Source organism: Arachis ipaensis, chromosome B02, assembly GCF_000816755.2.
Source record: "Arachis ipaensis cultivar K30076 chromosome B02, Araip1.1, whole genome shotgun sequence".
NCBI classification, from domain to species: Eukaryota; Viridiplantae; Streptophyta; class Magnoliopsida; order Fabales; family Fabaceae; genus Arachis; species Arachis ipaensis.
This window is the reverse complement of record NC_029786.2, coordinates 55,439,753-55,450,991: the sequence shown is the minus strand read 5'-3', so window position 1 is coordinate 55,450,991 and position 11,239 is coordinate 55,439,753. Positions and strand designations below refer to the sequence as shown.

At 35.6% G+C, this 11,239-nt stretch overlaps 1 protein-coding gene across 1 annotated transcript; it reads left to right on the top strand.

Moving 5' to 3' along the window:
• LOC110267671 lies at positions 4,010-4,709 on the top strand. The gene is made up of 2 exons (XM_021113486.1): positions 4,010-4,051; positions 4,134-4,709. Exon 2 carries the CDS (start codon positions 4,165-4,167, stop codon positions 4,645-4,647), a length of 483 nt encoding a protein of 160 aa, XP_020969145.1. The 5' UTR covers positions 4,010-4,051; positions 4,134-4,164; the 3' UTR covers positions 4,648-4,709.

Genomic DNA, 11,239 nt, shown 5'->3' with positions numbered 1-11,239 from the left:
ATTATTCTTTGTATTAATCTGATTCTTTTTAATTAAATGTATCCTCATTTTTTAATTATATCCTGTGATTGTTTCTAATTATAAATTTTTTTTTCATTATTGTTAGTTCGTGGAAAAAATACATTGTGATCCTGATACTTGTTTTAGGCAATTTACACTTCTTTTATGAGGTTCGTTCCAACACATTCAACACCCTTTTTTATTATCATGGAGACTCCTCTAATTTACTTTCTTTTATTATTAAATTTTACGGGCCTGCTACACATACAAGCAAAAAGGCCTTACAAGTTATCCAAGCTACCAGCCCACAATCCTTCCAGACGCGCAGTGAACAGCATTGAATGGAGCTTCATTTACACGCGCTCCACTCAAACGGTTACGCTTCGCGTAAACCGCCCCTTAATGGCAGACTCTTCCACTTCTTCCACTTCTCAAAGCCATTCAAAGAAAAAGCAAACATTCCATTTTCGAGCATCATTCGATACTGAAGATATACAACTCGTCGCTAAGATTCGAAAATTCCATCAACACAACATAGAACTCTCGATCAAGAATCTCCAGAGAAAACAAAGCTATAATACTCAAGGTACGTTACATTACCATTCCTGTATATTTTCCACATTTCAAAATTGAAGAACTAGGTTTTACTGTTCTTCTACGTTGTTGTACGTTTTACTATTCTTCTTGCTCTACGTCTCATTTTACAGTTTATCATGTTCTACTTGTTCTAGGTTTTAATGTTATTCTTGGTTCTATGTTACACTGTTCTTCTTAGTTCTTCTAGGTGTTACTGTTCTTGTTGTTCTAGTTCTTCTGGTAACTGATTTTTGGAGGTATATTCCATAGTTTGGTGGGTGTATATGAGGTAATTTGTTGGGTGTATATGGCACAAATTGTTGGGTGTATATTTCTGAACTGATATACTGTAATAGTCAGCAGTTGCAACTGTTCTTATATTTGCTTGTCCATGGGTGTATATTGCTTGACCTTGTAATGTTGCTTGACCTTGTATATTGATGCAAGTTTGAGTGATATCTGACTGATATCTATGGGTGTATCTTACTGATATCTATGGGTGTATCTGACTCATATATATGGGTATATCTTACTGATATCTATGTGTGTATTTTTCATTTCAGAAAAAATGGCAGCGAGAAACCAAGCTGGAAAAAATGCAAGAACAAAAATATGTCTTAGATGAAATCAGTTTTATATAATAGAAACATATCTGACTATAATTTTATTTTTGTTTACAGCAAACCAAAGACCTTAAGTGTGCAACACATTTGTTAAGTGATAAATTCAGAAACATGAGTGAGGAGAAGAAAACGATTGTGAGGGATTTGGGATTCGGTGGCTTGATGCACATCCCACCACTAAGGGTGCATCACAAAGTGTTAAGGGAGCTGGCTAACAACTTCAAATTAGGGGAGAATGGACTGTAAACCGGATACGGTTCTTTTAAAATAACACCAAAAAAAATAGGTGATGCGCTTGGCGTCAATGCAACAGGTAACTCGCTAAAAATTATAGGTGTATATTAACTGACGCTTGGGTGTATTTTAGTTGATGCTTGGGTGTATTTGAACTGATATTCATACTTTGTTGTTTTTCTTTTTGTAGGAGATCTATTTCCTCAGAAAGTCAATTATAAGAAACTTTCTGAGGATGACAAAGAAATTTTTAGAAGATTCCAGGGTAAGACCCTCAAAAGTCTTACAGATGAGATGATGGATATTGGCGTTGGTAACGAAGAGGATCGCCTAATGTTCAAGATAATTTTCATCCTCTATATACATATGGCGTTCCTTTTACCAACGACAATAAATAAAATCTCGCCTGTGCACCTGGCCCCAATTTTTGAGATAGACACCATAACAGAGCGAAACTGGGGAGGACATGTTTTGAGTTTTATCGTCAATGGCATAACCGACTACAAGGAGAAAAAGAAAAAGGCAATTGATGGATGCCTCTTTACCCTGATGATAATTTACTTTCATCTTTCTAAAAATAAAGGCAAGAAGAGGGCTGAAAGACCGCCAAAACCCTGGATTGCCAACTGGAGTAAGGAGCAGTTGGTCGAAAGAATGAGTACGGAAATAGAGAAAAATATGGTAAGTGAACATAATATGTTGGGTGTATTTTATTTACCTGAACGCTGCTAACTAAAATTTCTAATGTTTCAGGAGATTGTAAAGATGGCGCAAACAAGAGAGAAAAATGAAAAAAATAGAGAAAAAAGAAAAAAAACAAGAAATCAAAAACACAAAAAAAAGGAAGGCAACTTCAACATCGTCTTCGGAGACAGAAACAACTGATAGTGGCAGTTCTACCTCTGAGTCTGAGACTCAAGAAGACTCAGACGATTCACCAAGAAAACAACCCAGCAAAAAAGAAAAAAAGTAAGTACCATACTTGGGTGTATTTTCTTTATCGAGTTGGGTGTATTTTGTGGAACCATTTGCGTGTATTTTCTTTATCAAGTTGGGTGTATGTTGTTTATTAAGTTAGGTGTATTTCGTTTGTTGTGTTGGGTGTATATTATCCATTCAGTTGGTTGTATCTTGTGCATTCATTTGGGTGTATCTTATATCTTTAGTATGTTCTAAATAATTATTGTTTGCCTTCCAGAATGGACTCCAAAAAAAGGAAGAAGAGTCAAGAAGATTCAGATTCTGATTCAGAATCTGAATCAACTGATGAGTAATGTTCTGAAATTATTACTCCTTTCTTTTGGCTTAATTATCAAGATTTCGTGTATTAACTGAAGTGTCTCTTATTAACTTATAGAAGCGAAGAATCATCACCGGTGAAGAAGCAAAAAAAAAAAAGAAAAAGACACAAAGAACACCAAAAAAGTAAGCACTTATTTGGATAATATTCTGTGATAAAATTAATTTTTTATTTCTGATTCATACTTGTTTTTTCCACCCAAAACACAATCCAAAAAGAAAAAGGTTGTTGTTGAACATTCATCTCCTGAAGAAGATCAATCCTATGATGGGTACAGTACTTCGTAAGCTATATTACCGTCTATCATCATAATTATTTTTGTTAACATCTTTTATGAATGTAGTGAGAGATATGAAATAGGAAGTGAAGATCTAGATGAATTGTTAAGGGAAAACAATGAAAAATCTGCTGCAGAAGGGTATGTCTTGTTGGGGTGTATAATCTTGTTATCATGATTTACCTGTATCATATTTTGTCTGAATAACATGAAATCTGTTTAGAATACCGGACGTGAACTTGGGAAGTGATGATCCTTCCTCTCAAGGACACACAGAACAAAGTAGTGTAAACAGGCCTGCAGAGAGCATGTAATTTCTCTTTCAAATAACCGTTACTTTTATTCTTTTATTACCTTCTACTTCTAATTCTGTATATATTTTTTTTAGAAAAAAAAAGCCCTTTATTATTTTATTCGAGAAAAAAAAGGCACGAAAAAAAAGCAAAAACTGCAAGTATGTAAGTTCTCAAAAAACAAAGCCTGTCTTTCTTTTGAATTGTTCGGGTGTATTTTTTGACTTTCTTTGGGTGTATTTTAGGTTGAGTTTGGTTCAAGAGTAAGCAGTGAGCCGACTGATTCGAATATAATGGTTGTGAGGGAAGAGACACCGTCGGAAGGGCTTGCAATGTGAGCTTTCAAGAATATTTCAACCTTATAACCTTATTATTTTCAAAGGCGTTGTTAACCTTTCATTTTTCTTCTTGTTTAGAGTTTTGATTCAAGTGTTTGTGCCAGTGTCCCAAACAACCACTGTGCCAGAATTTGAAGAAACACCTGAGACAGATTTTGAACCAACCCCTCTGCTACAAATTGAAGGAACTATAAAAACGTAAGAAATAGTATTGGGTGTATATTTGTTTAGAGTTTGGGTGTATATTGGGTTACAGTTCGGGTGTATATTTGGTTACAGTTTGGGTGTATATTATTCCTGAATAATTTTTTTTATGCCATGATTAATTTTGTGTAACTGTGCAGCACTCCTGAACCCCCCCAACAACTTGAAGAAAGCACACCCACGCTTCCCCCAGCTCCATCTAAAATGTAAGTTCATCAGAGTAAAATCAATCTTTGCTTATCATCCGTATATTATTACTCTTATAATACATTAAACATGATCGCGCAGTTATCCAGCTGCAGAAGACGCTGCTGCACTGATGATGATGGCACGGACAGCATCGTATGTTCCTAAAACAGATCCAATGCCATCATTCAGCCTTGGCTTGACTGATTCAAGCCAAGAAGAAGCAGCAATACCGGAGGGAGCATCAATGCAGGAGGCAGACAGGGCAAAAACTCCAGAAACTGCAAATTTGCTAGAACAAATAGAGGATTTGGTACAAAAAATAGCAAGCAATGCGGCGAAAGAAGAAAGTAAAAGTCCACAAATTCAAAAGGAGACTGGCAGAGAAAGTTCTGGGAAGTTTGAAACTCCTGCGGGAATAAATCAGAATACGGGTGATATGAAAGAGAAGTGCTACATCTGGTGGACGCGAGTGAAGACATACGTAGATGGCAGTACTAACGAGTTTGACAATGTGTGTACTCTGATTGCCCAAGATAAATACATTTTGAATAGAATGCACCTTGCATCGCTCCAGGCAGAAAGTTATATAGAAGCTGAGGTAATATTAGAATAACATTAATGTTTTTACACCAAAGTTAACTGCATTGTTTATTAATGTAAATTGATTTCGGCATATATTTCTAGATTGTATCTGCCATGTGCCTCATCCTCAAACAGAAAAATGATAAAAGGTTTCAAGAACAAGTATACTGTCTCCCCCCTGATATTATGGTAAGTGTTACTTCTACGAATTTTGGGTGTATTTTCTGTATTTCTTAGGGTGTATATTCTCTAATGAACGGGTCTGTTTTTGTATTCATTTGGGTGTATTTTTTATGTTCAATTGGGTGTAAGTTGTGTAGTCATTTGGGTTTATTTAAAGTATTCACTTGGATGTATTTTCAGTATTTCATTTGTTGCTTCACAATTGTTGCAGAACATGGCCGTTTCGAAGCACCCAAATGGGGAATTCATATCACCTAAAACCAATAAAGAATTCAAGGTGGAAGACTACCCAATGTTTATTCCCTTCATAGATGCAAAAAAATTAACTTCGCATTGATATGTAAGTTTTCATTTGTAAAATTTGTTAGTACCGTTCTTTACTTATATGCCAAATAAAATAAAACACTGTTGAAATGTGGCAATCCTTCAGAATTTTGTGCCTGTTTGCTACTCAGGCCATTGGTGGTTATGGGTGATTGATACAACAAAGCAGAGATTTTATATACTTGACCCGCTACATAAGAAAGCTCCAAGCAATGAGAGAAAGCAGCTTAATAAATTCACTGTAAGTTGGCTCTGTGTTCTTTATTTTAATAGATAGGTGTATTTCAATTCAATATAAGGTATATGTATGTTTTGCTTTGGGTGTAAGTATGTTCTCCTTTGGGTGTATTTCATTCGGGTGTATTACTGATTTGTTTTATTTTTTAAGGGGTATGTAATTTCAAGAATGAGAGCATATGCTGGCGGGGCACCTCTGAAGAAAAAGGAGAATGAGTTGGAAATTAAAGCAACATACGTTAATATCTCAGGCCAAAAATCAAGGTATAAATTTGTGACTCTGAACATTAAACTTTCCTAAATGAGATTCGTAATTTATTTTCTTCGTTTTCAGCTATGACTGTGCTATTTACGTTATGAAGTGGCTTGAGTTAATTGAGCCCGAAAACATTAAAAGGGTGAAGTATGAATGGGATAATTGACCACATGTAACTGTCTTTAAAACTATATAACTCTGTATTACTTTACTGAATTAATATTGTTGTTTAAATAGAATATACTTTTTAATTGTAGGACGAGGTGGACCACTATAGAGTAGAATATGCTTCGCGGATACTATTCAGTGAAATGAATAAAGAGAGAGATCAAGCAATTAGAGCGAGTAATGCAATAAGACTGTCCAAGCCATCCTCAGTATTATTGAGTCCATTTTGTCAGATAAATTCTACTGATATAGAAACTGAGTAATCTAACTGCTAGCTAGTTTGTAAATTGAACAAATGCTGTAAAAATTTGCCATTTATAAACAACTTTTATTCAATGAAATTTTTTTCCATAGTTAAACTGTCTGTGCTGTTAAACTGTCTGTGCTGTATTCAAAAGCTCTGTATTACAGGTGGTAAAATATGAAAGAAAACATCAAGGCAGATCTAAACACAAATTATAAACTTTTACACCCAACGGAAGTTTAATATACACCCAAGATTGCTTAAATATACACCCAAACTGTCTGTGCTGTATTCAAAATGTATGAATTACAGGTACTATAATATGAAGAAAAATATCAAATCAAATATACACCCATAACCTGCGATTTTTTACACCCAAACAAAGTTGAATATACACCCTGAATCTATCCCCCCTGATGCTTTGAGCCTAAAACACTGAACCCTAAACACTTAAAACCTAAACCCTTACCCCTAACCTATAAACCCTAAAACCCTAAACCCTAATATTATATATATGTATCTATATGTAAAATGTGAATCACAAGAAAATTCACAAAAGTACACCCAAAAGAACAGTGCTTTTACACCCATATTCTGTAACTATACACCCAAAGAGTTATCCCCTGCTGCTGGTACCCTGAACTGATAATTCATAACATGTCCTTGATATTGGCTAGAATTTGAATGCACCACTGATGCAGCATCAAACAAGTTTATCTGAATATAAGAAACTCACATATTAGCTAAACTATTAACGAGAAAAATAAACTCACCACAAATTTAAAGAACATTACTTTTACCTCGCTTAAAACTTTCGTTTTCTTCTTCTTTGTGGCATTTGCAATCTGTTTGTCCAACTTTGAACCTAGCCTATTTTTTGGACGTCCTCTTGTTTGAATCCTTGGCGGGCTTTGAAGCTCGTTAACGGATTCCAAGTTGGCGTCTTCGTGGGATAAAGAAGATGTCCCCTTCCTTTTGGCTTTTAATGATTCTATCTCAGCCATGACGTTATCGTACGCACGGTACAGAATTGCAGTCAGCTTCTCCGATTCGGATGCAAATTCGCAAATATTTTGCGAACGAAAAACCAATTGGTCAAACCTCTTGCTTCTTGACTCCAATAGTGGCTCGTCGTGGCTACTCTTGATGTGTGTGTGTTGCCTCTTTACCTTCTTGCTCCATCGTTCCAGTATATATCTAGGTGACACTTGGCTTACTTGTTCAAAGCTTAACACGCTTAGTGCGTGATGACACAGTATCCCTCTCGACTCGAATAATAAGCATTGGCATTTTACCTCGGCTGCAACTGAGTCGTAAGTAACCACAAACTTGTTGAATATTGAGCTGGAAACTTATTCTCCAACTTCGTATACTGAATAGCCTAGAGTGGAATTCGTTAATCTGGTGATGCAATTCGCCTTTCCTCTGAATTGCGCTTGGACTTCCCTAAACTTTTGATGAGTGTACACATCTTGAAACTAAGCTTCAATGGAGGATTTGGTTACACACGGTATGACCATATGAAAATCTGCAGCATCTGATTCTCTCTCTGCTTGCTCCCTGCTTCCGAGGCAATTATCGTATTGTTTGACAAATTGAATAAGCGAGTTGTTCCGGGTGATAAACTTGTTAAAAAAGAAATGCATGCTCTCACTCCTTTGTGTGCTTCTCATCCCTGCCCAAAAGTGGTGATCCAGATAGATAGGAACCCATATATGACGGTCTTCATATAGATCTGCAGAATACCCCGAAACACAGACTATAAATACACCCGAAAAAACATGCAATTTACACCTCTGCTGCAGATTTTAAACAAACATTACTTGAAAGCCACTTGTTGTCCACAAGACCAAAATTCAGCAGAAAATCATTCCAATTCCTATCGAATGAGTCTTTGCTATGAGAGTTCCAAATAACTTGGCTCATTTCTTGTTCAATATCTGCATGTCCCTTGTACCCGTTTAATTTGCTTGGAATCTTCTTTATGATGTGTCAAATACACCAATGGTGAATTGTTGTTGGAATACAGGCCTCTAAAGCCCTTTTCATTGATGCGCATTGATCGATGAGAAACCCTTTCGGAGCGTTTCCTCCCATGCAACGAAGCCAACATTGAAATAACCATTTGAATGATTCAATTTCTTTGTTTTTCATCAAAGAGCATCTGAGAAGTGTTGACTGGCTGTGGTGATTCACCCCGATAAAAGAACCACAAACCAAATTATACCTGAAACAAATTACCATAGTGCAGAATGCAAAATCATTAGGTACACCCAACAAATGCTTCGTATACACCCAAAAAACAGCCAATATACACCTCTGCTACGGATTCATAAAAATACATTAATTTAGCATCATAAACAGGGGCAGTTTATTACCTTTTTGTATTGTAGGTGGTGTCAAATGAAATAACGTCTCCGAAATACTCAAAGGCAGCTCTACTTCTTGCATCGGCCCAAAAAGCCAGCTTAATCGATTGATCCTCCTCGAGTTCAAGCTCAAAAAAGAAATTCTGATTCTTCTCTTTCATTCTTAACAAATATTTCCCGAATTCCTTTGCATCTTCTTGTTCGGAAACATTCCGCACTTCCCTGGTAATATAATTCCTCACATCCTTTTCGATAAAATTTAACTCGCGGTGACCCCCGGCAGCTGCAACAAATGATTGGTAGATTTTGCTTGGTCTGATACCGGCCTCCTTGTTATTCTCTATTGTACGACGAATGGACATGCTTAGTTCCCTGTGCTGTTTGAGCATCTCTGCTTTACTTGGACAGCAGGGGTGTGAATGATCCAGCACAACCTTTGAAATCATCCAAGCACTAACATCCTTCAATGTGTGTATATAAATTCCTGCAGGACAGTTTAAACCGGCTGTCGAATTAGTCTTCTCGGTCAGAGATATTTTAGATTTCCATTTTCCCTCTCTGCTACATGTAATCAATTGATTCTTAATCTCGTTTCCCTTCCTATTTGTGCTCCGAACTCTTGTAGAAAAACCTGCAGCCTTGGCGTAGTTCCTGTAAAATTTTCCAGCATCTTCAAGGGTGGTAAAGGTCATTCCAACCTTCAGAACAAACTGGTCATCAACAACAGAGAGAGGCTACAGAATACACCATGTCAAAAACTAAAAATACACCCAATCATGTCTGATATAATACACCCGAACCGCAACAACTCAACAAAAATTATAATAAAAGCCATAAACTATAAATACACAGGCTGCAGAATACACCATGTCAAAAACTAAAAACACACCCAATCATGTCTGATATAATACACCCGAACAACAACAACTCAGTTAAAATAATAGAAAAAGCAGTAAACTGTAAATACACCCACACTTCCCGCAAAAATACACCAAAAAAGGTTTTGATCTGCACCTGATCGTCTGCTATAAATTCCAGATAATTAATCAAAACTAATACATTACATTCAATCCATAGATTTATCTTTATGCGTTATTTTGACAGACAATGTTCAGGAATTATTCACCTACACAATGCTATACAAATTACTACAACAAAATTCATAGTAATCCTATGTAAATCAAACCTCAGGAACTTCGTTAGATTCAAATTCATAATCTACTTCGCCTGGATTCAGTTGACAATCTGAGGTTGAATCATCCATTATCTTCAAAACGAGTTCAAAATTTGATTTCAGAAAACAAAAAATCAAATAGAAAATGAAGCTGGAGTTACAGAGAGATGAACTAACGTAAATGACGAAGAAGAAACGAGTGAGAAAGGAGGGGAAAAGAACGATCGAAGAAACCAGGGGAAGTTTCGCGAGAAGAAGAACGAGCAAATCTGCAAATAAGAAAAACGAAGAAGGAAACAAATCTTTTAAATTTGGTAGTTATATATAGCGCGTGTATACAACGTAACCATTGGAGCGGGTTTTAGGTTTTATTTGTTAACTAACTTGTAAAGCATACAAGTCGTTAGCGCTTGTATGCAGAGCTTTTCTGTAAATTTTAAATATCTAAAATATCTTTTTCTCTTCTCTCCATTTGTATACAAAAATATCCCAAACAAGATTACATTTATGAAATTCAATCCTCAAGTCAAACGTATATATATGTGACTAATCAAATTGAACTTTCAAAAGACTTATAACTTAGTATAACGGAGTTTTACTGATTTAGTCCTTCAATGTCTATCTTAATCAATGGAAAATAATTACAAAACTGATTAATCTAAAAGGAGGATTGAGATAGGGGATCCTTTCTCCTCATTTCTTTTTGAGTTGGTGAGAGAGGTTTTAAACAATATGCTATAGATACATGCTTTTTGGGGAAGCCAAGAGCATTGGAGGTGGGAAAGGAAAGTATAAGGTTGTCTCATTTTTAATTTGCTGATGAACTGATTTTATTCTGCCATTGTGACACTATTCGAAATTATAGGAGAATTTTCCAAAACTTCAAGGTAATAACAGAGTTGAAATCAATAACGATAAAATATGTTGTCATTACTTTAAATAGTGATAGTAGTAGAGTGCAAAAGGTGTTAACATTCTCCGTTGCAAAGAGGTGGATGGATATATTCCGATGAAATCTCAAGGTGGAAGAGAAATTCAAGGAGTGGAAAGGCAAATATTTATCTCAAATTAGTAAGTTGGTTTTAATCAATTCAGCAATGAAATATATTCCGATGAAGGGTTTTGAGGAAATATCGAGTGGTGGGAGAGGCATGACAACTGTTAAATGGAGTATTCTTCAAAATCTAAAAAAACCAAGGAGACCGAGGCTAGGTGATATGGTTTTTGTTAGTTCTACAATATTTCATAGTGTATTTTGATAATTAACAAACCCAATAATTTATATTTTTATTGATGTGCTATCTAACATTTACTTAAATTTAAAATGGACTAAAGATTATTTCTTTAAGTAATATAAGGGAACCAACATTAGTTTCTTAGTTAACAACTTCCATCCAAGGGAAAAAGAAATGACAACAAATTGGATTTGTTTGGGTTTTATCCGACTATTTCGATCATTTGATCCAATCTAGGAAAGAAAATGTAATCAAATCGGAAAGGATTTGTGAGTTGAGATTTTTTGTCTTTTTGTTCACCCCTACTATTTTAAACAAGAGAAAGGGAAGCGACACCCGATGCAATTACAATTTGCTTAAGAGTAGTGTTAGGGAGCCAATGGTATATGCATACAATCTGTACAATGGAATAAAATTTTTGGCCCAATATGAA

Excerpts from the sequence above, each read along its gene's own strand:
- LOC110267671 (XM_021113486.1), top strand. The coding sequence starts at position 4,165 with ATGATGATGGCACGGACAGCATCGTATGTTCCTAAAACAGATCCAATG.